Genomic DNA, 27,948 nt, shown 5'->3' with positions numbered 1-27,948 from the left:
GCGTTTTTAAGGGGGGTAAAGGAACATACCATATATAAAAATGAATGGTGGAAGTAAATAGATAAGTTGTTTGCCATTCTTCAGCTTTTTTGTGCATGTTCTTGAAACAGACACTTATAGAAATGCTGCAGAGACCAGAAACCTTCCTACCGATCTCTTCCATGTTAAGCAGGTAATAAAGCAGAGGAGATGGGTTAATGACAGATTGTGGCTTAATTATCTTTGTGTAGTATTAGTGAGACGGGGGATTGGAAGGAATCCCGCGGCCGCCTCAATTTCTTTTATATTTCTTTTAATTGCAAAATAAGATCAAAGGGAAGCAGAGGATTAAGGAGTGAATTACTGGGAGTTTTCCAATTTAGTTTTATTTCTATGGCCAGTGTTCATTTAGGAAAACCCCATCTAAAGGCTCATTTACACGTAACGGTTATTGCTCAAAATTCATTCAAACGAACAAACTTGAGTGATAATCATTCAGTGTGAATTTGAAAAAAACGCTTACTTGTCATTCATGGTTGTTTAAGGCCCCCTGTTCATAGCCGTTGCGGAATATCACCAGTGATATTCCGCCGTGTTGGGGGAGGGGGGGCCGCTATCGGTTCTCTGTGGTGAGCCTATCTGACAGATAGGCTCACCTCGGAGAATTGCGGCACGCCGTGATTTAGATCCCACGAGCAGAGAATCGCTATGATTCTCTGCTCATGGACAGGGGGCTGCACTTTCCATAACAGCGCGTGAATTATCGCCACGGGTAACGAAATGAACAATCGCCTGTGGACAGGCAGCCATAGCTGACTTTTCAGTCAAGTTAACAAACCTCGTTGGCTCGCGGGCTTCTGGTCCTGTCTAAACACTCCATGCTCAGCGTTTCCCATAGGAGGTGAAGCACTGAGCAAGAAGCCAGTGAGCTGGCGGCAAGTTTTTCAGTTTGAATGCTCTGCACGAGCGCTGACAACTTTAGCAGTGACGTTGGCGCTAGTGTCGTTGTTTAAAAAGACTGTCAGCCCGTGTAAAAGGGCCTTAAGTCAGTTTGTTTGTCTTGGTTTGTAATACTGTAGTAGAAAATATCTCTGTATGTATCTGAAAATGCTTACCTTTTTAAAAGCTTTAAAAACTGTTTAGTTATAATCTCATGTACATGTTCCTCGAAGGGGGAATGCAGTGTTAAAAAATGACAATTAAGTTATGTTAAACATTTTAATTGTCTTTTTTATTTATTTTCAATGTCACGATCTGTATTAAAAAAAACAAAAAAAAAAACCCTCCAGATATCGTGCAGTTTTTACTGTGCTCATTGAAACTCATAATAGATCGGCATTTCCTGTTCTGTGGAGATCATCGCTCAGCAGTCATCTGATCACCAATCACAGGCAGCATTGCAATGAAAGTTAACACTAATGTTCTAAAGTTAAAGGCAGATAAATACAATATCCACCATTCCAAATAGGTGATGGTCACAACTCACCTCCTTCCTCTCGCTGCACAGGGTACAGAGCACGCTCCTTAAAATGCCCTATTTCAATCAACCCTTTCCAACCAACTGTCTGATGTCTTAAGAAATTATGATTTAAAGGGGTTGTCCCGCGCCGAAACGGGATTATTTTTTTTTTTAACCCCCCCCCCCCCCCCCCCCCCCCCCCGTTCGGCGCGAGACAACCCCGATGCAGGGGTTAAAAAAACAAACCGCTCAGCGCTTACCTGAATCCCGGCGGTCCGGCGTCTTCATACTTACCTGCTGAAGATGGCCGCCGGGGTCTGCTCCCTCCGTGGACCGCAGCTCTTCTGTGCGGTCCATTGCCGATTCCAGCCTCCTGATTGGCTGGAATCGGCACGTGACGGGGCGGAGCTACACGGAGCTGGCATTCTGCACGAGCGGCTCCATTGAAGAGAGCAGAAGACCCGGACTGCGCAAGCGCGGCTAATTTGGCCATCGGAGGGCGAAAATTAGTCGGCTCCATGGGAACGAGGACGCTAGCAACGGAGCAGGTAAGTATAAAACTTTTTATAACTTCTGTATGGCTCATAATTAATGCACAATGTATATTACAAAGTGCATTATTATGGCCATACAGAAGTGTATAGACCCACTTGCTGCCGCGGGACAACCCCTTTAAGGCTGAACAGGTCCGATATTGGAAGACCTCTATCGGGGTTCTCTTACTGCATATGGCCAGCCTCTCTGCTGTCAGAGCCTATCCAACGTGTCACCTCATGCAGTACTGGCTTTACCCAGCATATAGCGCCATTGTAGAACAGAAGAAAGAGTAAGCCTCCTAGGAAAACCAATATACAAGTTGGATTGCAAAGGGTTAATAGGTCATCTTCTGACAGTCAATCTATGTCTGTGACTTATGTTTTTAAGAAGAAAAAAAGAAAGTGTGAGCTTCTGTTAAGAACCAAACTACATAAAATCCCTGAAGTGGTGGATTCAGCACTAATGGCATTGGTCCCCGTTGATTATAAGAGCATCCTCATGACTTCTGTCATGCCACCTGGTCCCCTACTGGAGACAATAGCGCAGTATGCCGTACTATTTTGTGCCGGATCTCTTGACTGAGGCTTCTAGTGTTCCCACCATACTGTGTGAATGCTTTTAGCCAGCAGCTTTTCCGTTGCCTTCTCATTCCTGATTTCATACATTTGTTAGAATTGCAAGCTGCATCTTTTTCTGTCCTTTCTTTACCGGCGGGGCTAAATGTAAATCCATTACTATTCTAATAAACATCTCTGTTCTATCTGGGGCCAGGTGACTGATGCTTTCATGTGTGAACGGTTTCAAGATAAGCTTGGCAATATGTATTTTAGTTGACATCCATCGCTGACGGTTTATTGCAGTCATGATCGGCACGCGGTTTTTTTTTCTCCTGTAAATGGTTTGGAGTCTTCGGAAAGTGTCATGTTGGATATAGAACATCATATCTTTCTGACCTACCATTGATTTTCTATTTTTGCTGAATGAGTGTTTTTCTGGGGTCTGTTTTCAGTGCGCATGATGACCTCCATGAAGGTTTCTTTCCATCCCAATCATGTTGGGCTAATTAAAAGCATTGTTCATATTCGTCCTAAAATCCATTTTTACAGGCTCTGTAGGGAACGCTTGCTCTATTTTAACATGCTTGCTGGATTTCTGAGAATAATTCTAAAGAGTTGAATTAAAATTGGTGGGCTTGTAGCTGGAAACACGATTATAGGTTGGTTTGCTGCGTTTTCATTATTCAGCTTTGGGACTTTTCTTCCTAAATTGCTTTGTTTGTCCCACTGACTTCTGTTCGGCTTCGAAACTACAGCTGTTAACAATATTTGGCAAAGTTGTTACAGTCAAAAATAGCTCCCCTCCGCAGGGCAGCAAGTGATTGATCTGCAGAAGACCACGGCGCTATTGTGGAATATGTTTCTAATTAATTCTTTTCAAAAGGCTGGAGCGCATTGAACACTCTGGAATCGTTGAGTAAGTCCCCGTAGAGATGAGGAATCAAGATCAAGTGGTGTTGTCTTCAAATAGCGCTACGGTGATGGCTTGTGACCGATTGTGGGATTTATCACAAAGCATTAGCAAAAACCTGCTAGCTTTGTATTCTAGATCACAGGTATTCTTAAAGGGAACTTTACTCAAAATGAACTTCTGATATGTGATAAATACGAGAAATCACATTGGTGAAGTCTAAAGTCTCAGGCTCCACACTGTGCGTGTAGCCTGTAATGGAAGGTTATTATAATGGGTTAAATATGCTAGATCGGAGGGAGATGGGGGGGGGGGGGGGCATTACTATACCATTGATTCTGTTCAACCTGACAAAAGCGAATAGTAAAGGGAACCGGTCACTTGCCTAAAGCACCATAAACTAACCTATGATTAGAAAAACAACAGTTCAGACAGCGCCAACGGATAGTGAGCGAGTTCTCCGGTATGTTATTTTCCTATCTTCCGTACAGGAGGAGAGCTGCAATGACAATGTGGGGGGCTCTCACCAGGAGAGTGGTCCCCCAATAGAGAACAAACAGCAAGTTTTAAGTAAAAAAGTATGCGCTCCTGGAAAATGCAAATAAACAAAATAAAGAAGTCCGTTAGGTGGAAAAAGGAAAAGAAATAGAATGGCACTTACTCGGGAGGAGGGGGGTGTATTGAACAAGAAGCCCCTTCCTTTAAGTGCTGACTCCTCTAGATCCTCTCGATCGCGGATGTTATTTGCAGCAGGCAGGTCGATTTTTCCAATTTTATTTGTGAAATAAAATTAAATTACAGGCAGGCAACGCGTTTCGGTGCGACAGGCACCTTTCTCAAGCCAATGCATACATCGTTGAACTCAATGGAAGCTGTCCCTGCAGGATCCACAGGAAAATACAGTATGCTGCTATTTTATTTTGGAACATAGCGGCCGCAAATAAAATCCGCTGGTGTGCGTGGAGAGAGGAATCTCCACACACATGAATGGGCACATTGAGCAGCAGATCGCCCGTGCCTGCTGACAAGTGTGGGATCCGCTGCTCAATTTGCCACATGTGCACAAGGCCTTAATGCATTAAAGAAAATTACATGAAGGTGGACCTGGCTATCGGCATTCATACAGGTTTCTGCTTTCAAGAAGTATATAGGGTTAAGGGGTTCATTTAAATCTCATGGTTTGCAATTCCTGTTATATTGATTTAGTTTAAGTTGCATTTTATTTATTTACAGTACATCTGCTCATTCTGGGCTTTAGAGGTCAATTGGGCGGTTCTACTCGCTAATTGACAGCTTGTTTACATCTGTAAATCACTAACCTCTACTGGACCATTAGAGGGGTATTCCAGTAACAAAAGGTTATCCCCTATCCATAGGAAGCATATATTTATATTATTCCCCAAATGCACACCCTTCGCAACCTGATTGGTTGTTTGGATTTACTCTTTCACAGTGATTGGTTATTTGATTTGGCTGATTCACGGACATGGGTTGTTTAGGTGTAGAAGTGGGGAGTAAAAGGCTAATATGCCCATGGGAATGGTGATGATTCGATGATCTCTGAGGGTCTGACTATAGACCACCACTGATCTTGAGAATTAGGGGGTCATATTTACCCCATTTCTGGTCGTTAATGCATTGCAGCTTCGGCCTGAGTGATGTCACTTTGCATAGAGAGCTGGTTGCGCATGGGCACTGCCGCTCCACTTCAGTGGGGCTGAAGAAAATAGGCAAGTGTAGCGCTGGGCTATTACTGTCAGCAGCAACATTATATATGTGTGGCCAGCTCTCGTTTTGCTTTGGTGATACTGCTGGGTTTTGCTGGTGGTAATGTGCTCCTAACTTTCTGCTTGGGTCGCACTTTTTAGCCACTAATATAATTTTTTTTAGTAATTGCACTGATGTAAAATTGCATGAAGACGCCTCTGTGCATAAGGTGCTGAGTGATGTTTGACAATGTGTCATATGCCTGCCATCTGAAAATGTGTGTGGAGGTTTAGTATGATGCTGTGTGTTTTTTGTTTTTTTTTAGATTTAATTTGAACATGTTAAATGTGTGTAAATTTGTCCTGACTACCAGCATGTAGTTCAAAAACCCCGGCAGTGAATAGGTTTGTTGCATTTGCCATTCTTCATAGAATGTTTACTGAACATTCCGTAATAGAAGTTCTAAGCCAATGTCATTCAAATCACTGGCTCTGTGGTTGACAAATATGTCAGCTTTCCAGTAGCGAAAATCTATCAGCAGAGCCAAAAGGTTTTTATGTATTTTATAGGCTGTCATTTTGGAAAACGATGATTATTCAAGATGATAGAGTTCACCGGTGTGTTTTTGTTTTTCACACTAATCTATGGAATCAAAAGATCATTTTGACTAGATTTTCCTATTTGCATTTATGAAAGTTAGCAAAAAGGCTCATTTACACGCAAAGACAATCTTTCAAACGATGGAAAGATTGACAATTTTAGTGATTGTTTTGCAGAAACTGCTCATGGGCACTAATCTCCATTAGAAGTTTATTACCTTCATTTACATGTAAATGAGCCTCTAGCAGCTGTTTGCAAATCCCAGCATGTGGTCTGGTCTTTGCACTCAGCTGGATTGTCTTCCCATGGGCTGTAGGCTTAATACAATGTAATCAACTGCTCCCATGGAGAACACAGTGTGCCGTCTCCACTATCTCTCTCTGGCTGAAAGATGAATTTTATGCTCACCTAAAAATCATCGTTCAGCCAAAGAATAAAGGATGGAAGAGTTTACATGTAGCAATTATCGCTTAAAAGCCATTGTTTGAACGGATTTTCAGCGATAATCGTTGCGTGTAAATGGGGCTTCAATCCAGCTAGGAGGTTCACTTAAAGTTCGCTTGTAAAAATCATTGAAAATTGACACTTTTGCTCACTAGTTGTGTTTTTTTTTTTAAATGAAAAAGTAACCGTAACGAGACGGTGCATTGTTCTCTAAACTAACAGGGGTTACATTCAACCCCAAGTGTTTGATTTTATACATGTTCTTGTCATGGTATCTGACTGTGCCAGTGTACTCATTTACAAACTGTCTATGCATCCATACTAATAATATAAATGCTAAAGTGACTCTGTCTGTTTACCTTTTCACGGTTGGATCGCTGAAGCCATCTTGACGAAATTTCGCAGGGAGATAGCTTGCATCTAGGAAATGTATAGCGTTCTCTAGGGAGCGCGACAAGAAAGGTTAAATTGGTGATGTGTAGGCGCACCTCCGCTGCTGCCAGGCGGAAGGGACGGGGGTGCGCATCATAAGCTATGCCTACACAAACGGGCAGATGTCGTTGCGGTATGTATGCGATCATTAAGCTAGCAGGGATACCCAGTGTTGCCCGGGATTACATATTGAACCAAAGTCACATTGACATGAATTGAGAGTTTAAAGAAAATAAAAGCTGCGCTGTGATTGGTTGCTATCAACCAATCACAGTGCAGCTTTTATTTTACCTCAACAGTAGAACAAACAGCAACCAATCGCAGTGCAGCTTTTATTTTACCTTTAGCATTATAAGAAACATTAACCAATTCACAACAGTGCTGACAGCATATTGCAGTTACGTTCCTTTCACTATTTCAATTTTACGTTTTAATCTACAGCAAAACACAGATTATTTATTGGTTTTGAGTAAAGCGTGCATACAAAATTGACATACAAATGATGTGAGGCAAGAATGTATATATGGGTCTCAAAACATTGTCTATTGGAGTATTACAGATATATAGTCATTAACTGTTAGTTGATTGATGAAACGCTATTCATTAAGTTGACATGCAAACAATATGGAAACGAGTATGTATGTAAAACTCATCATATTATCTAGTAAAGTTTTACAGAAGTTTAGTCAGAGAGATGGTTGGTTGTTATAACTCTTTTCGTTTAGAGATTGTTAGAAAGTTTGTCTATTGTAGTCACAGGAGGGGTTTTTAACCATTTCTGCCTTCTGCTTCCCCGATACACAGTGCTCAATGAGCACTGTGTGGGGAAAGTGAAAGTAACATGCACTTTCACTACGGGAGCCCAGGGGGTTCATGTGACCTCCCGGGATTCCCTGCTACTGCAGAGCTGGAGGGTCAAACTAGACCCTGGCAGCTCTGCAGGTGACTAATGTCACTACAGGGGTTGCTTTCCCCTGCAACTAGGGCTCCTATGGACGCCCCAGCTACAGTGGGAAAGTGTCAAATAAAGAAGAAAAAAAAACATGTGAATGTCCCTCAGAGGTCTTATATGACGTCATGAGGGACATAGATAGATAGTAAAAACATGATTAGATACTTAAGTAAAACAAAATAACAGAATAAAACAACAATACATGCATAAGAAAGAGAATAACACAAAGCCGACGCCAACAAAAACCATTGCCGTATGCGCCCTGTAAACCATACATACTATATATCAAAACGTCCAAAACAAAATGAGGAACCCATTACCATACTTTATTTTAGTATAAATATTAAAATTTTTAAAAAAACTATAAATGTTCAAAAAAGCTTTTTTTTTTTTTTTTTTTTTTTTTTAGCTTTTTACCCCCAATAAAACTATAAAACGGAAAAAAGTGTCAGTGAAAAAGATATAAAAAAATAATCCTATATGTCAGGGAAAAAAACGCAGCAAAAATAATTTCGGTAGCTAAAGGAAAAAAAATAGAGCAGTAAAACCGCCACATGGGTAAAATCCCTAAAAAGTATCTGGTCTTTAAGGTACAAAACAACCTGGTCCTTAAAGGGGTTGTCCCGCGGCAGCAAGTGGGTCTATACACTTCTGTATGGCCATATTAATGCACTTTGTAATGTACATTGTGCATTAATTATGAGCCATACAGAAGTTATCAGAAATTATTCACTTACCTGTTCCGTTGCTAGCGTCCTCGTCTCCATGGTGCCGTCTAATTTTCAGCGTCTAATCGCCGGATTAGACGCGCTTGTGCAGTCCGGTCTTCTTTTCTCAATGGGGCCGCTCGTGCCGGAGAGCGGCTCCGTGTAGCTCCGCCCCGTCACGTGCCGATTCCAGCCAATCAGGAGGCTGGAATCGGCAATGGACCGCACAGAAGCCCTGCGGTCCACCGAGGGAGAAGATCCCGGCGGCCGTCTTCACCGGGTAAGTAAGAAGTCACCGGAGCGCGGGGATTCAGGTAAGCGCTGTGCGTTTTTTTTTTGTCCCTGCATCGGGGTTGTCTCGCGCCGAACTGTTGAAAAAAAAAAAAACGTTTCGGCGCGGGACAACCCCTTTAAGGGGTTAAGTCTTAGTAGATCATATGCTTGGATATGAAATAACATGGCTATTGCTTTTCAGTCCCCACACTCCATGGAGAGCACAGATCTTATGTAGCTTGTCAAAATCTAATGTAGTTCTAATTACCGAGGACAAATGTGTGGCGCTACCTCCTCCTGAATGTTGTATAGCCAAGTTACTGCATGCTCGTTGGGTTCAGTCTCCCTCTGAGGCGCGGTTAGGAGCAGACTCCATCATTTTTAATGGGAAGAGTAGAGGTGCAAGTAGCTTTGTTCTTCCTGGCAAAATGACAGACACTATAGCAAAACTCAATGGATCCCTTTAGACGTCACTGGGCTCTGTTGGTTGCTGCAGGCGCTCGTCATGTAATGAGTCTGGCATTCAGAACTTAAACCGTGACGCAGTAAGCAAGTCCTTGTCTGACGGTGGATAGATCTGCAGCAGGATACTAATCACCACAGGATGTCCTCAAGTAACTTTTGTGACTTTTTAGTGTTGTGCATATAAAATATGTTTTTACTTTTCCTATTCATTAGAGTGTTTGTTATTGCAGTAGTTTCACATTTCTGTTTTTACCTAGTATTTGTTGCATTTACCATTGCTGGATGTTACATACAGGTAACAATTGTACCGTGTTTCCCCAAAAATAAGACCCTGTCTTATATTATTTTGGCTCCAAAAGAGGCACAGGGTCTTATTCTCAGGGAATGTCTTAGGATCATTACCTAGCAGGCGCTGTCTGGGTCCTTCCCACTGGTCTCTGGAGCACCGGCGCTCTTGCTTCAGTCCTCAGCCGCCGACAGAAGATTGCTTGCTGGTAACTGGGTTCGAAAACCTCGCCTCCAGCAATCAATGGCTCCAATTGTTTCTCAAGCACCGCTGCTGAGTCGGTCAATGCAGCGTCAGTCAAGAACCAATCATGGCCATCGCATTGGTTCATTTCGATGGCTGTGATTTGTTCTTCAAGCGCTGCATTGATTGGCTCAGTCGGAGCCATCGCTTGCTGGAGGCAGATTTTAGGAACCCCATTACCAGCAAGAGATCTTCTGTTGACGCCTGAGGCCTAAAGCAAGTGCGCCGAAGCTCTGGAGACCAGCGGGAGGGACCCGGACAGCGCCTGCTAGGTAAAGTATTGCTTTTTTTAAAAATGTAGTGCAGCTAGGGCTTATATTTCAAGCAACCTTAAAAATCAGGGTAGGTCTTCTTTTCAGGGTAACTCTGTAGTATACCAACTGATCAATAGTTTCAGCTAAACCCTTCAGTGTGTCCGGGTATGTTATTGCTTGAAGCAAGTGTTTAAATGACAGTCATGGTTTATACTGTTTTTTTTTTTTTTTTTCTCCATAGGAAAATTACTTTGGAGAGGATGATATGTACACTGACTTTGAAGAAGTCATATCCAGTCCTGTGTTGTCTATGTCCACATCTTCAAGTTCTGGCTGGACGGCAGTCGGTATGGAGAATGACAAACGAGACCACGATCACACAGCTAAAGGCATCCATCCTTTGACGCTGAGACCATGGGATATCACTGTACTTGTCAATGTCTACAAAGTTCATGCCAAACTCCCAGTGGTAAGGGTCTATGCAGGGGGTTAGTAGCAGTAATCATTTTGTGTTATGGAGGCTGGTCATTATTGCTTTATTTTATAATGAACCCTTTGTACTATTAGTGTGTATGGGATATTTGGCTATGCTGCTGGTTAATGTATTCAGTACAAACTGTTTATGTATTGGCATTCTAAGGTAAATGGGAGTTGCTTTGGACTTGACCGTTTCATTCTTACCAATAACATCTTGTTATATATATTAAACACCCATGCATATCGACCCATATATACATACACAAACGGAACAATCACTGTGTTAGCCAGAGCGGACACATCACATCTTGTGATCAGTAACTCCGTAGTTTACTCTTACTGACAGATTTTGAGTAGTATGTCAGTCCTCCAGTCTACAGTACCTTAGACAATACAAGCATAGAAACAAATCAAACATTTTTAATGAACCAATTACAAAAAAGTCTTCATTTCCAAAGACCCATTGATTAAAGAAAAAAAGTAGTGCTGAAGTGTACCTAGCTTTTAAGTCATAGGAAAACCTCTGCAATTATCAGCTTTTCCTGCGCTCGCGAAGTTAACAGCATTGGAGTCTTCTTTTTGCTTGAGCATAACTTGGAATAATATACCCTTCTTGAACCACGTCATAGTCCTCCCACTAGCCAAGCCAGAAACCTACTGCACACTGATGAGGGACAAACACCCCAAAACAGCTGTCTGTGTAAGGATTCTGGCTTTAGTTTTCAATTCCCAATCCATTGTTATAAGGCTTGTATAAAGAGTCTCTAACATTGGCTTGCAGAAATGCTGCCTTCCAATAGGTGGCACTGCAGAGGTATTCCTTCTTCCTTATTGGAATAATTAGTAAGGGGGTTAAGGTGGAACTACACCCTCACTATGTCACCTGCTTCCATTTCCCTTCCTCTTATAATTCTATGGTATAACCTAAAGTTTTTATCTTTCTTCAGATTATTAGTAGATACTGAAACAAGCCAAGATTGTTCTAAAATGTAGAAAATGGAGTTGTGGTGATTTGATATTGTGCAACTTAATTTGCATGACCTTCATTTACTGGATGTTGGAAAGCGGATATCACAGCATCTCGTATTTTTCCTTGCATTGGTATAGTTTGACGATTAGTTATGTAGATTAGTGATATAAAGACGTGTATGATTTGTATAGTCACCTTTTATTATGTTGTTCGATTACTTAACATATAATATATCTTGTATTATTCACAGCACTGTGGTAGCGATGGACCAGATTGCCCAACTAGTTTTCTTGAGAGACTTTGTTTTGAGATGAAGAAAACGTACAGAGAAACCTTGCTTCAGCTTGTTCTGTCCCCCGTGTACATATTTGTAAATGACAACTATCAGGTATATTCAGGGTTTTTTTGTAATCGCCTTGTTTCACAGCATGCGACTATGTCTAGATGTCTCCCCTCGTCCGAATCAGTGCAGACTATCACCTAGTGAGCCCATTAGCAGGATACAATCTGCCTTTTTTCCCCAGCTACATATGATCATAAAGCGGCCGCTGTCTGTGTCTGCTGAAGGACTGCAAGAACACCATGGGGAATTAATTCTTTGCTCTTCTCTGCTATATCATCAGAATAGTCTCTATTCACTAAAAGAGACAAAATTTAGTAGTATAATACGTATTTTGCACATTTGCACTAAATATTTTCCCTAATACTGAAATAAGTGTAGGATTACTTTAACCCCTTCATGCCACTGGATGAAAGTTTACGTCATAGCTGGGAGGTATTTAACGCAACAGGATGAAAACTTATGTCCTGTGTATGGTGCGGGTTAAGAAATTAGCCTGCAGCTGGCTGTGACTGACAGCCAGCCTCCTGCTGCAACTGTGGGGATTGATTAGAACATTGATCCCTGCTCTTAACCCCTTACATTCCGTAATCGATGTGCATCGCGGCATGTAAGGGGTTCGCAGAGGGTGTACGCTCCCTTTGTGTGACGTCATCGGCACAAATCATGGCAACCGGATGGAAGACACTGGTGTCCGTGCCGGTCATGTCCTGCGATCAATATTGTGAGCAATAATTCACTGCAGTACAGTAGTACTACGATGCATTATCACAGCGATCGTAACTTTTATGGTTCAAGTTCTCTACAGAGACATAAAAACTTGGGTGGGAGGAGAAAGAAAAAACATAAACCCTTGTTTTGCCTTTAAAAAAAAAAAAAAAAAAAGAGCAATGAAAGTGATCAAAAAAGCTGTATGTACCCGCAAATGGTACCAATGAAAACTACAGCTTGTTGAATTTCAATGGAAAAATAAAAAATTATGGCTTTTAAAAAGTGTAGCTGAAAATCCCCCCAAAATTGTTGTGTCCTTTTGGGCTAAAACAGGCAATGTCCTTAAGGGGCTATTGTGTTTTTTTTTTGTTAAGTGGCTGTATAACACCAAGGCATAAGGCGCATTCACACTGTGTTTGCACTGTACGCTGGGCGTTTTTCTCCAGCATACATTGCCTATAGGCTTTGATATTTAAAAGAAAATTATATATACACTGTGCAGTATACTTTTCTTTAACTGGATATCTTGCTATAGAAGTTGAATCTGCTATTTTATCCAGCATAAAAAGGTATGCTGATGTATACTTTTACAATGAAGGCTGATAGGATGCTCTTTTAGCCTCCATTGTGTGAATGCGAGTCTGTGGATGGATATGTTGTTCATACAGGCCAGGAGCTGCAATGTAGAGTGAAGCCCCATACTGGAAATGCATCTTTACATGCTCTAATGTAAGAATGTGGCTGATTTGGGTACACGGGCATCACAGTGCTTGGCATAAGCTTAAGGTGATGAAATTGATTTTAAGATTTGTATTTTTTTTTTTCTGTCGGAACAGTAACCTTTGCATTAGTTGATGGATATCCTCTGCATTCAGCAAGCTAGCGTTTTTAGGAAGAAAGCCTGATAATCTTAACGGGATCGTTATCTGGCATCAACGTTTCAAGTCTATACAATTTATCATAATCTGTCATCTGCAACATCATGACAATAGTAATGCAAAGACAACAAATATACCTTTCTTTGCAAGTAAATAGGAAGATGCCGTGCCACAGACTATGATGTTTGTTTATTACACTTTTTTAATACTTGAAATATCAAGCAGAAATACAACCAACCTAGCGTATAGTAATCTTATATTTTCTGAAATTTTATTCTGTAATATGCTTCATTTTATTGCTGTGCAAACAACATACTATCGACTACCTGTCTAAGTGACTGTGTGTTACATGTGATGATGTCACCTGAGATCTGAGCTCTGCTCCTGACCACATGGCAGTGACGTCCTCACAGGGCCTAAAACATGCAGAGCCTGACAGCAGCCGTGTGCTTACAGGACCTGTGATGTCACCATCATGTGGTCAGGGGCGGAGCTCAGAGCCCCAGTGACTGATCACATGACTGTGACATAAGCACAGGTCCTGTAAGCACACAGCTGCTGTCCCGTTCTGCTGGTTTGGGACCTGTGACCAACTCCAATCCCTTTCACTATATTATGTAAATGACTTGTTGTTGAGCAAGGATGGTGCTGTATTTTTTTTTTTCACCGATCGCATGATATCTAGAGTGGGCTACTTATTTATAAATCCTTTTTCTTGGAATATAGGAATTACATGCCAAAAAAACATTTATTTTATTATTAAATTGGGTGAATCTAGATAAATGAACATATAATTATGAGCAGTTATGTTTAGGTCATTTGCGGAATTGTGCAGTGAGTGGACACAGGAGAAAAAGGAGTCTTGAAAACAAGGCAATTAGTGCTTTCTGAAGTGAAGATAAAAAAAATGTACAGAAACATCAAGGGACCTGTGGGGAAGTAATTACTTGCTCTGAGTCTAGTGTCTTTCTTAGGCTATTTCCTAAATGGGGCAGTTGAGAAAACAGTAGAATCCTCTGGTACTGCCAGATTAGCCTGTGATCATGTCATTTCTTCTACTGTACATAGTTAAAAGTATATGATGAGAGATTTGTCAGCACGGATCACTATAATACATGTAAAGTAAATCTGTGTAGAAGTTCAGCAGTGCAATAGTCATATGTAAAGCACCAGACGCCAACAGCAAAGCACAGATCACTACAAAAGGGTACTCCCCTATCAAAATACAATACTTTAAAGGTACTTTAAAAATTACATGTAAGAATAGAAGCCGTTTGTAATGTGTATAAACTTAAGGTCTAGGGCTGAACAGAAGGTGTTCATACGGTACTCATGATTTGCACCCTTAGGTACTCCTAATACAACTGTTGTTCAGCCCTAGAACTTAAAGGGGTTGTCCCGCAGAAGCAAGTGGGGTTATACACTTCTGTATGGCCATATTAATGCACTTTGTAATATACATCGTGCATTAATTATGAGCCATACAGAAGTTATTCACTTACCTGTTCCGTTGCTAGCGTCCTCGTTTCCATGGTGCCGTCTAATTTCAGCGTCTAATCTCCCGATTAGACGCGCTTGCGCAGTCCGGTCTTCTCCCTTCCGAATGGGGCCGCTCGTGCCGGAGAGCTGCTCCTTGTAGCTCCGCCCCGTCACGTGTGCCGATTCCAGCCAATCAGGAGGCTGGAATCGGCAATGGAGCGCACAGAGCCCACGGTGCACCATGGGAGAAGACCCGCGGTGCATCGTGGGTGAAGACCCCGGCGGCCATCTTACTAAGGTAAGTAAGAAGTCACGGGAGCGCGGGGATTCGGGTAAGTACTGGACGGTTTTTTTTTTTTTACCCCTGCATCGGGTTTGTCTCGCGCCGAATGGGGGGGCTATTGAAAAAAAGAAAAAAAAAACGTTTTGGCGCGGGACAACCCCTTTAAGTGTCTACACATTAGTTCTGTTCTATTATTATGTGTTGGTCTATTGGGGTGTAATTTTTAAAGTATCTTTGATTACAGTATTGTATTTTAATATGGGAATCTTTTTGCAGTGATATGTTAGTTCACAATTGCTTTAATATTAAAGATTTGTCAAAATTAGCCAAAATGAAAAGGCAAGGAGTTGCTCATAGCCACCAATCATGGCATAGAAGTAAGGCTGGTAATAAATGGCTCATTAGCTTTATACTTTTTTTTTTTTTTTTTTTTTAATTTATTTTCTTTATTAAGGAGAAACTGCACAGTACACAGTAAAATTATGTAAAAGAATAGACTCAATGTTGCATAGAGTACATGTTGAGCTTTATACTTTTTATGAAGGAAGCAAGGGATTTGGAGCTAAGTATCTGAAAAATATAGTTCCAACCCCTATGAACCCCAATAAAGATGTATTATGAAATCAGCTGATGATTTAAATTTTAATGAAGCAAGGTGATTCAGTTGATTGTAAATCACTATGACTTTGGGCCACTGTTTGGGAGGCTAGTTGTAGCAAAGGTGACCATACACCTTCACTGGTTGTTCGGTTATTCCCCCCTACCTGGGAATAGGGGAATAGGCTGCTGCCAGATACCCTTCAGAGAACACTAGAATCCAACCTGCCCGATCCTTATTTTCCCCTACAGTAACCATTGGGATTTGATATGGCAGGAGGTTGGGACATCCACATACTCATTAGATGGTTGAATGTGTCTGACCTAAATTGTTGGGTTTGGCCAACATTTATCTGAATTCTTTTTATTATGGCATTGTTTGGAAGGATTGTCAAATCACTTGCCTTATGTTTATCTGTTATTTACATTGTTCTACTGTAATTTCATTGGTTTAGTACCAAGTGTCTTATTAGCTTACTGTGTTTTGCTTTAGAGGCCAGCAGTGGATGGGATGCTTCGAGAAGGCCACATTAGCCTCTCAGGTTTACAGCTCCGTGCGCATGCAATGTTCTCTGCAGAAGGCCTACCCTTAGGTACTGATACTCTGGAATATGCATGGCTGATTGATGTGCAGGCCGGTGCTCTCACTGCAATGGTCACCACACCACAAGTAAGTCTGCCGATCTCGGAGTTTAAATAGTCGTTGAACTTTCAACAAACTTTTATCAGGATTTCCCCCCCAAATTTTTTCTAACAATATTGTTTAGCATCTATATAAACCGCTAAACAAAAACCAGGTAATAAGCGGGACTCTAGTTTCATAAAATCAATAATATTATTAAATATTAAAAATATTACATTGTAGGATATCCTAAATGACCTCCTCGGTTCTCTCACTTAATCATCATGCATGATTACAGCATTCCACAAGTACTCTTGATTTTATTTCATCACTGTAAAAAAGATTATATTCCACCAAAATCATAAAATCATGCTAAATTTATGCTCTCCAACCAAAAGTCATAACTTTAATCACAAAATATTCCTTAAAATTCTTGTATTATCTGCTTTAAGAGACAAATACCTCCTTATCCCCGCACTTTTAGGGCCTCAGGTGGCAAGACCGTTCATCTAATCACATCACAACGCTAGTGATCTGCATATATCTGCCTGAGATGTAACTGCATGCCGAGTTTTGCAGAAGAACGACAACTCCTCCTAGGGGCGCGATTTTGTTCTTTGACAGTGTGCGTGTGTATGCAATAGATGAAGAGCGTTTACCATTTAATCATATGATAAGTGCCAAATTTAAATTAAGAGCCTGAACACCGAAACCCTTGTTGGTTTGCTAGAACAAGCGTGTGATTTGCTGCTCCATGATGATCTATGGTGCTGTACATACAGAAACCGTGAAGTGCACACACTCAGTTGTGTTCCTCATCTCCCATGAATAGAAACAAAAAAAGAACACAAAGCCAAAGACTTCTAAGCACCCCCTCGTACATTGATATGTAGAAGCTGCAGAACGCAAATGGTGCAATATTTTTATTTACCCTATTGCAAAATTGCTGGTCAGGCCAAAGTACATGTATTTAAGTGAAAGCCAATCTGTATCCTGCCCTATACAACATCTGCCTATATATATATATATATATATATATATATATATATATATATATATATATATATATAATATATAAATTTTTTTTTTTTTAAATAGTAATATCCCGCTTCCCTAATCAAGCCTCTGTCAAAATACAATGGATAGGCAGCTTCTCAAGAAGAACCTTAATAAAAAGCACCCCGGGATCATAAACGTTACCTGAGTATATAAATCGTGTGGCTATAATAAGCCTCTCATACGGTTATTACATAGGGTAAAAAGTGCCCAAAATTGTTCCTACATAATACATGTTTTATTAGTTTGTAAAGTCCTAAATGTTCAGTAACCAAAAATAACAGTCCAACTTACCGATTCATCCCTGAATATGGCGCACTAGCCCCCGATTCCGTTATTTCCTCCGGAGATAAGTTGAGTGTGTCCCATTTTTACATATTAATAGTGAGCTTTATGTGTCTTCACTTGGCCAATAACCGGTATAGTGGCACATACGTCTCATACTTTTATTTTTAGTATGTTACTTTATGTAATAGTTGTGTCTCCTTTGCAGAATAGAGTAGCCATGCATTGAAGATGGATTTTTTTTTTTTTTTACGTGGGCGATACGGGAAATGGAGAACTTTAAATTATTACTGCATTTATTGCAGAAACAAGCACCGTTACATTGTTGTCCACAGTTACATTTAGTTTCACAGCTCTGTTGATACAAACCGATGCTTATTTTCTTCTTTGAGCAGTTCTATATAATTTGCACATGGCACTTCTTATGCACTGTAATGAGTCTTCCCTTACTAATGGAATATTGAACCTTTCTGTGTGTGTGTGTTTTGAAGCCGACATCTAACTTTTAAATTGTGCTTCAAAATATCACTGCTGTGTACTTTTTCCACAAATTGGCTGAAAGAAGATGAAAATTGATTTTAAAAGTCTGTGGGAAGAGGAATGTAACCCACTTTTCTTACTTATCAGCAAGTGCTGTGCTGCAGGTGACCACAGAACATTGGGAACCAGAGAGTAATCAAATAGTTGCTATTAATAAACGGGAATAAATATATAGCTTTATTATTATTTTTTAAGCCCTTGGTCTTGCAAGTCCAAATGTATAAGCTGCAAATTGCAACTAGTTATAAAATCTAATAGTGTGGTTAAACCAGGGGGGTGTAGATTATATAGCTTAAAGGATAAATCTCCTTTTAATCGGCAAGCTGTGCCAATATGTTGTTACTTTTGTAATGTGTGTTAAGGACAATGGCAATGTAATGGGTAATAACAATAAGTAACCTGCCGTCTTGCAGCTGGTGTGCCTGCTGGATTGGGGGCAGACCTTTGTGTTCCATGTCGTGTGTAATGAGTTCCAGCTGGAGAGGCCCAAGTCTGTGGTGATATGCCAGCATGGTATTGATCGGAGGTTTTGTGATTCCAAGGTTAGTATTTCAAATTTACAGCTTTTTCAAGAAAGAAATAGACTGTTGATATTTCCAAAATGAATGACAAATTAAGTTTGCTCTCTGATTTATTTATTTTTTTAAGCTTTCAGAAAGTTGTATACCAGAACTTATAGCGCCTTAAGGGCTTATTCAGACGACCATATATCGGCCGGGTATTCACTCCGCCTGATGTACGGCGTCTCTCTCTGCAGGGGGAGGAGGCTGGAAGAGCCAGGAGCAGTGCTCTGAGCTCCCGCCCCCTCTCTGCCTCCTCTCCACCCCCTCTCTGCCCCTCCTCACTATTTGCAATGAGCGGGGGCGGTCTAAGTTGCGGGGATTAGCTCCTCTCCCACCCGCCTCCCCTGATTGCAAATAGTGTAGAGGGGCAGAGAGGGTGGAGAGTTGATGGAGAGGGGGCGGGAGCTCAGAGCACTGCTCCCGGCTCTTCCAGCCTCCTCCCCCAGCAGAGAGGGACGCCGTATATCGGCCGTCGTGAATACGTTGCCGATATACGGTCGTCTGAATCAGCCCTAAGGCAGTGTGTCATGAGAAAATGACATATTGTTTTAATCAGGTTTTTATATTAAATGTGTGTTGTGTTTTTTTTAATTTATGATTTTTTTTTCTATAAATCTTCCATGTTCCTGTGCATATTTAGGAAACAAAAATCCTAAAGTCTTGCAGTTTTCACTCTAAGCACCGTGCCTAATAATAGTCTGACACTTCCTGTTCTGTAGAGGAAACTTTTTAGCAGTTGTCTCATTATCACAGGCAGGATTACAATGAAAGATGACACCTATATATAGCTAACAGGATCTCGCTGTTCACCATAGGTGATAGTCAAAGCTCACCTCCTCCCCCTCCCTGCACAATGACCTTTGCACAGATCGCAGAGCACCCCTCTAACACACTTTTTCATAAACGTAGATTCTCCTGTCTACGGTTTATATAGTCCATGAGGCTACTGTACGGAACAGGAAGTGGCAGACTATTAAGTTTGTACAAAGAAGTGTTCTGGTATTAAGGCCCTTTTACACACAATGATTATGGCTCAAACGCCATCTTTTGAGCGATAATCGTTGCGTGTAAATGTGTGCCTATCGTGCACTTTTGGTCCACCGCTGATTTCAGCTCAGCTTAAAATTCATCGGGACTGATAATAGTTACCGCATGCTGAGTTCTCTGCAGGCAGCGCTGATAACATTCTTTCAGCTGCTGTCCCGCTGGAGAACAATAGCGATGTATTTCAAGAACAGACCATCCGCTGTTCTCTAAATACATGCAGATGAAGCTAGTTAGCTACTAATGGGCTGATTAACTCATTAGTAGCTAATGCAAAACGATCGCTCAAAACTGTCAGTTCCTGACTAATTTTGAGTGATCATCTGTGTGTGTAAATGGACCTTTAGGATAGATTCCTAGACTTAATTATATAAGCCAATAAAAACAGCATGGTAGGCAAACAGAACCCAAGATTCACGCCAATTCTTTACTCTGCTGGAGTCGACACAGATCTGGATAAGATCATCTTAAGGCCAGCCTCGCACTCCGTAAGTGTTTTAGAGTTGTGGAGCCACCAGTAACCCAGCTTCTCTGCATATGAAATTGTACTGCCAGTGACAGCATATCTTATGCACGCTGTCATGCGCAGTCCACCTGTGTGTTTGTTTTTTTTTGTTTTTTTTTTAAAGAATCTCCTGTGCCGTTGCTTCGTCATGTAATTGCGTATGGCTGGCGTGGATAGTGCGCCCAAAGAACACACTCTGAATTCACTTTCTCTGCTCCAAAAACTGAGCAGAACAGAATTATGACTGAAGCCAAAATGCAGATGTGACTTGTGCCTAACCTAAAAGCTTGATTTAAACAATAAGGCACTTTCTGATGACACAGTACCTTTAAATTTAGCCCGTTACCATGTCCTTTCGATATGTTTTATAGGAAAGTAAATGCATCATAACGGGCCAATTGATTGCTTCATACAGTGACACACCTCATCATTGAAGCGTAGGTTTAGTCTTGATGAAACTTCCTATATGCCATTTAAATTCTGTCAGTTGCTCCTGAGTAAAAGGCTACAAATTGATCATTCTTGACTAATGAACACTGACAGTGTGCAATCTCTTGAGATGATGAGAAGAAACGGAAACCCTTTTTGTAGCTTTTGGCCAGCTTTTACATTAACTCTACCTCTGTAGATGGCACTCCGGTTTCTTCTTCTGTTGGACACCAATTCACATGGAAGACAAGCCACTCCTATTCCTTATACACAGAATTTTTTTGGGGGGTGTGTGGGCGGGAAGGGGGGGGGGGGGGTTACACTTTGTTGTCATGTCCTCAGGTCCAGCTGTGCTGTCACACAGTACCGGAGGAGTGCAAGTCTTCCGTCACGGAATTGAAAGAAACGGAAGTCTTTCCTTTTTTTTTTTCACTTCAGTTTTAGTTTTGAATTTAGTTTTTCTCCTCTAAACGCGGAGCAGAGACACAAAGCCTGAACTGTGCCGCAACTTAAGTGTGAAAGCAGCCTAAGCCATACAAGCTGAGAAGATAAATATTTTATTATGTTTTAGAAACCTGAATATTGCTTTTGAGGTGGAGCTTTCTTTAAAAAAAAACAAACCAAAAAAAAAAAAAACTAGAGTATTTCTCTAGTTGATGACAAGTTACCAAAGTCTGGCAATAAAAAGCACTACTGTGTGAAAGCTAGATGTAAAGCAGGTATGACAAATTATATGCAAATATGTAAAGATTCTTTTTTCTTTATGCATGGAGGGTCAATTCACACAGCTGTATTTTCAGAAATTGTGTTGTCCATGTATTCCATGGCTGGCAAGACCTCACAAAGCCCCTTATAGCCTATGTGACTACAATCATGATCAAAGGTTTTGAGACTAACACAAAGTTTGGTTTTCACAAAGTTTGCTGCTTCAGTTTTTACAGTGGCAATTTATTCCAATTCATCTGATCACTCTTCATTACAAGCGCGTTAATGCAAAGTCATTCCTCGCCACGATCACAAAAACTTGGTTCCATTAAATTTCAGCGTCTACAAAATGACCTGTTAATATTATGTCAGTGTGGCTCAGGAGAAAGGACTAGGCAGCCTATTTCACTCTGTCATGCTGATTGAATTACAGCATAAGAGCAGACTGGTTGCTTTAAAAGGAGGATGGTTCTTGAAACCATTGTTTTCTTCTGTTAACCGTGGTTACCTCCAAGGAAACGTGCAGTCATTTTTGCTTTGCACCAAAAGGGCTTTTCAAGGAAGGACATTGCTTTTAAGATTGTTTTTAAATCCACCATTTATTGGATCATGAGGAACTTCAAGGAGGGAGGTTCCAGGGCACCCAATAAAGTCCCGCAAGTGCCAGGACCATCTCCTAAAGAGGATTCGGCTATTGGATTGCCCCAGTTCAGAGCTTGCTCAGAAATGGCAGCAGGCAGGTGTTAGAGCATCTGTGCATACAGTGAGGCAAAGTCTTTTGGAGGCTGGCCTGGTGTCAAGAAGGGCAGTAAACATCATGATTGTCTAGAGGACAAAAGTTGAGCGATAACTTGAGTCCTGTGGATGCCAACCGTAAATCATTCTGAGACCATTCATTTGTGGGGTTGCTTTTCATCCAAGGGAGTGGGTTCACGTGCGATTTTGCCCATGAACATTGGCATCAATAAAGACTGTGATCTAAACCTCCTCCAAGAGCAACTTCTCCCAACCATCCAGGAGCAATTTGGTGATGAATAAGACTTTATCTAGCATGATAGAGCACCATGCCACCAAGTCAAAGGTGATAGCCAAGTGGCTTGGTGAACAAAACACTGAAATTTTGAGTCCATGGCCAGGAAACTTCCCAGATCTCGATTCCATTGAAAACCTGTGGTTAATTCTCAAAACTTGGGTGGACAAACAAAAAACACTGGAATTGTGATAAACTCAAAGCACTGATAAGGCAACAATAGGCTGCCATCAGTCAGGAGTTGTCCCAGAAGCTGATGTCCAGCATGCCAGAGAGAATTGCAGAAATCTTGAAAAAAAAAAAGTATCAACGCTATACATCTTTGCTTGAACTTGATGTAGTTGTCAAAAATACCTATAATTGAACTTGAGTATACCATAGAAACATCTGACTAAAAGATCTACAAACACTGAAGCAGCAAAACTTGTGAAAACTAAAATTTGTGTCCGTCTCAAACTTTTGTCTATGACTTTAATCACATGACTGATTTTTCACATGAATTGATTGTGCAGACAAGATTAGGACATGGAGGGTCTGATGTGAGTTGTGCCAGAGTTTCCCGCATATGGCTGTGTGAATCTGGCCTTAAGCAGCTTGTTAGATCTCAATGGTGTGACCATACGTTTTCAGTTCTCACCCAGTTTTTGAATGTGGTGGAATACTGTTGTAATTGTTGGCAGCTTTACAGCGGTGGGAAATGTATAATAGTGGGGTTTACCCACAATTCCTTGGTTTTAACACAATTTGATTTCTATTAAGGCTCTGTTAATACTGCATCAGCTCCATTGTATCTGCCTCTACTCCTCCCTCTTCCTTGGGTCCATCAGGTCTCGGTTTTTTGTCCATTTATACATGGAGTAGAATAACACAGCATATTGTCTTTTTATTTTTTTGATTAGTCAAAAACAAATCCTGAATGAAAGGTATGAACAGAGGTGGAAGTGAATGTTTGTTTAAAAGTCGGTCGTCTTGCTTGTTCACAATAGATTTTTCTTTTCTTTCCAAAGCTGAGCTGTTATCCGGGGCCGTGCCTTCCAGCTGATGACCTAAAGTATAGAATGACTCGTGTCTCAGCAGATGGTGCTGATATTTACATTGTTGAGCATGGCTGTGCTACAAACATCAAAGTAAGTTCTGTGAATTTGTGTGCGAATGCAAAGCTATTGGAAACCATGACCATTAAGTACAATAAGCAAAAAAAGGCTGTATTGACAACAACATTCCAAATGTCCAAGTAGAACAAATGGTTGTCATAGAGGGGGTTCCTTCAGTATTAACTAGAAATAAGAATTGTTCTGGAGGACTTGGATGATCACTTATTGGTCTGATAGGCCAAGTCTTAGTCAGGCCTCTGACTGCCATGGAAATCCACCGCAACCTCACAATTGAATCATAGGGTGACAGGAGCAGTCTCTTCCATCTGTCACAGGAAGTTCAATAAAGTTTATTTTTAAAAATGTATTGTAAAAAATAATAAATTCACAAAATGCACACAAAAAATTTTAAATTAAGAAAAAAACATAATGGTATTTCTGTGTCCGTAGTGACCTGAATAATAAAATGTTTTGTCACTTCTCCTGCATGGTAGAGGCCGTGAAAAATTAAATAAATTAAAAACAGCAGAATTTAGAATTGCTATTTTTCACAAAAAAATGCAATAAAAAGCAATCCAAGCGTAAGTGACCCAAAATGGTGTCTATGAAAAGTACAGCTTGTTCGGCAAAACACCAGATCCCATACACCTTTTTTGGTGGAAAAATAAAAATGTTATGTGCTTGGAATACCAAGTGTTCTTTTTCTTTAAATCAAACCATTTTTTTTTTTTGGTCTATATGTAGTAAAATATATATAAAACCTGTATAGATTTGGCATTGCTGCAATTGTAGTGACCCAATGAATGAAATGAAAATGTCATTTAGGGCTCAGTCAGACAAGCGGACACGTGCGGTTGTCCGCGCGGAAAAAAAACGCACCGCATGTGTGGACGAAAATCCGCATGACTACATCCATTGCCACCTATATGTTCTTTCTTTGACAGGTGCAGATTTTCGTCCACACCGGCGGTGCACACATTTTTCCGCGCTGAAATACGTGCGGATCGCCGCTCATCTGACTGAGGCCTTATGCTGCATAGTGATCAAGAAAAGCAAAAAAAATAGCAAGTTTTTCTTTTTGTAACACTCTTTTAACAAACAGAATAAGAAGCGATCAAAAAGTCATCTGAGCCCCCAATGGTAAAAACTACAGATTGTCCCACCCCAAAAAAGGCCTTACACAGTTCTGTTGATGGAGTGGGAAAATGTTATGAGTCTTGTAATGCAATTTTTTTTAAAAGTGTTTTTAATATGCAAAAACATATGCTGTACATTCAGGGGTGGTTCCCAGACCACCTACAAACTTGCAATCAAGATATTGTTGGGATTTTTTTTATGCAAATGTCAATAGGACTCTCTAATGTTAAAAACGCTTTGCACAAAAATGGCGAGTGTGAAGGCACCTTAACTCTAACCAAATTCTTAGAATGTTTTTTTTTAACTTTTCACAATTCTAGAAGGTGCTCGCTGCCCAAAGCTAACTGTTGTTTTTCACCCTTTTAATCTGAGCAGAGCTTTTTTTTTTAAATATATATTTTTTAAGTATTTATAGAAGTTGCAATTAAATATCTGTTGTAGATTAGCCTCTGATTTGTGTGGTGTGAGAATTGGACCACATGGATGCATACCTAGAACAAAGAAGCATTTTTATATCCGTACTGGGTCTTCATGTGTATTTATCTCTGAACAGCATGTGTTGTGTAGAGATTTGCAGATCCTTTTAGGTGTTTAGCAACAATTGCTAAAAACAGGTTGTTACACAGATATAACTGCACCCACCAATCAACAGAATGTAGGGTCTGCGGTGTCTTCACTCCAAAACTTGCAGGAAATCCAATGGAAACCTGCTCTTCTAACTTTCATAACCTGGTTTTTTAAGGTGCTGCATCTTTATGGCTTAAAATGATGCGTTCGCTTGAACATGCAGTCCAAATTGCAGGCAGCATCTTATAGAGCAGGAGGAGCTGAGTAGATTGATATACAGTTCTGTGGGAAAAGATTCAGTAGAACTTGTATTTTATTCATTCACATCTCTGCTCATTCTGAGCTTAGCAGTCCAGTGGGTGGCGCTATCAGTGATGGACAGCTGTCTGTGCATGACTGTACATAAAGAAATAGCGGTCAATCACTGATAGCTCCACCCACTGGAGATCTGATGTGAATGAATACAATACAAGTTCTACTGAATCTTTTCTCACAGAGCTCCTTCTGCTCTACAAGACACTGCCTGCAGAATGGATTGCATTTTCAAGAAGACTGGTCCCATTTAACCCCATTGCAGTATCTGGTATGACCATGTGGTATCAAGGCCTTAAATTCTGTGAACTTTTAGTTGGTTACTTGTAAGAGTTGAGGATCACTCCTGCAGCTATGAGATTATTATTCACATTTGGTTTATTTTATACCGCTGTGTTTTTTGTTTAACAGATGGGGGCAATCCGACTTGCAAATTGTAACCTCCACAACCAAGCTGTAGGGGAAGGTATTAGTGCGGCCATTCAGGATGTTCAGCTGAGACAATACATTGAACAGCTGGACGGTAGCAGATTGGGACTCCAGCCTGCCGTTTTACGCAGAGCCTACTGGCTGGAAACTGGCTCCGTGGTTTTAGGGCTCATCACAGCGGATATCGCCCTAGCTGCTGATCATTCTTCCAAACATGAGGTCCAAAGGCACTTTTTAGAAACTCATGACAGCAGGACTAAAAGGTGAGTCAAACACAAGATATCTTGGCATTGGGGGACTGAAAGCATTCCAAGTAGTCTGGTTTGTTTAGTATCTTTAATAAATGTCATATTTTTGTACTGTATTACATGAGGCAAGACCGTTTTATTGCGCTATTTGTTTATACGTTTTCTGTAACATCTTACATGAGTCAAATAAGGCCATTTTGTCTGTGGAAGGGAGCGTCAGGACTAGACAGACAAGCCAAAGGGCTGTCAATCATTGAAGAGCTAGTGATAAATCCATACATCTGCTAGTAGAATAGGGACTAGGTAACTGACAAGGACAGGTAAGGGGCACATTTGAGGCAAAAAAGTATTGATGTATTGTTTGATGTACTCTAATTGGTCAAATATAGCTCAGAAGTGCATACTTTAGACTGCTTTTCCTTACGCATTGTTTACTTTCTTTTTTTTTTTTTTTTGTGGGATGATATAGCATAATGTACTACACTAAGGCCTCCCTCACACAAGTTTTTTTTTTACAGCGTTTAGTGCAGTGCTAAATGCTGTACAACGCTCCCATTCATTGCAATTGGGCTGCTCACACAAGCATCAAAGCGCAGCTTTGACAGCGATGCATGTTGTATCTTTGGCCGTTTTCAGCCCTGCATCGCCCATTGGAATGAATGGGCAGCGGTTTCAGAGCTGCCGAAAACCCGGCACAACTTAGTACCACGTTTTTGGCAGCGCTAAACGCCCTGGCTACACTATCTGAGAAAAGAAAAATAAATTTAAAAAACTTGTCTTGCAGGTGCAGTCGGGGTCCCCGCCGATGTTTTTGGAGCTTCGGGACGGCTGCCAGGCACTTGTCAAGCCGGCAAAGCATCTATTGCTAGTAACAAATATTGAATTCCCCGCCTCCCAGCAAGAGATTGCTCTGATTGGCTGAATCGGCTGAGTGACATCGCTCTCAGCCAATCACAGCCAGCGCTGGATGCACCAATCACAGCCATTCAATAGCTGCGTGTGAGGGAGGCCTTACATATACGATGAAGTTAACATATGCTTGGAATATATTGTTGCTTTTTTGTTTTTCTTTTTTTTTTTTTTTTTTGTAAACCTTGTAGCCAATAGTAAACATATGGAAACCTAAAGCTGTATGTAAAGTAGGTATTCAGCTACTTAGTCGCTTATTAGCGTGCAAATAAAGGTTTTCACTGAATGCAGATAACAGCTGGAGGTCAGTTATCTGCATTTAGCGACCTTGTTCGCCAGCAGGACTGCAGCTGAAAGAATGCTATCAGCACTAGCCGCGGAGAACTCAGCGTGCGGTCCTGATAAGCAGGAACAACTGTTTTCAAGCTGGCTTGAAGTCAGTGATGAACGTGTAGTGCACAATGGGTGCATTTAGACACAGCGATTATCGCTCAAAAGATGGTTTTTGAGCGAATTTTGAGCGATAATTGCTGTCTAAATGGGCTTTTAGTCAGAGTGGAGAGCTGCTGGAAAAGGCGGTTTCTATGCAGAGAACTCGTAGGCATTAAAGAAGCTGTTCTGGGAATGCCACTGTCTAAATCAAACATTTGTGACTTAATTGGAACTTGGTTTTGTTAGTCTCTTTAATTCACCTTTTTATCTTCAATCTAGATTGTGGTTCCTCTGGCCTGATGACAATGTAAAGAACAAGAGGAGCAGAAATAAGTGTGGTTGTCTGGGAGGGTGCAGGTTTTTTGGTGGCACTGCTACAGGACTTGACTTTTTCAGATTGGAAGAGCTGACCCCATCGAGTAGCTCTGCATTCTCAAACACCAGTGCTGAGTCAGACATGTTCTATGGACAGTCTCTACTGCAACCTAACGAGTGGATAAT

The 27,948-nt window shown here is 40.9% G+C and overlaps 1 protein-coding gene across 11 annotated transcripts in view; it reads left to right on the top strand.

Annotated features, from left to right (window-relative positions):
- The window catches only part of BLTP1 (bridge-like lipid transfer protein family member 1), a 240,840-nt gene that overhangs the window by 70,571 nt on the left and 142,321 nt on the right, over window positions 1–27,948 (top strand). For all 11 annotated transcript variants that reach the window (XM_066573794.1, XM_066573788.1, XM_066573798.1 and 8 more), the window contains exons 20-26: window positions 10,047–10,274; window positions 11,503–11,640; window positions 16,034–16,210; window positions 18,457–18,585; window positions 23,327–23,446; window positions 25,841–26,121; window positions 27,727–27,948. The exon at window positions 27,727–27,948 is cut by the window's right edge and continues 29 nt beyond it. In XM_066573794.1, the coding sequence (XP_066429891.1) occupies window positions 10,047–10,274; window positions 11,503–11,640; window positions 16,034–16,210; window positions 18,457–18,585; window positions 23,327–23,446; window positions 25,841–26,121; window positions 27,727–27,948 (1,295 nt within the window). The remainder of the gene's footprint in view (window positions 1–10,046; window positions 10,275–11,502; window positions 11,641–16,033; window positions 16,211–18,456; window positions 18,586–23,326; window positions 23,447–25,840; window positions 26,122–27,726) is intronic.

The sequence above is a fragment of the Eleutherodactylus coqui genome, chromosome 7 (assembly GCF_035609145.1).
Source record: "Eleutherodactylus coqui strain aEleCoq1 chromosome 7, aEleCoq1.hap1, whole genome shotgun sequence".
NCBI classification, from domain to species: Eukaryota; Metazoa; Chordata; class Amphibia; order Anura; family Eleutherodactylidae; genus Eleutherodactylus; species Eleutherodactylus coqui.
Note: the sequence above shows the minus strand (reverse complement) of the source record. Positions and strands in the feature narration are given on the sequence as shown.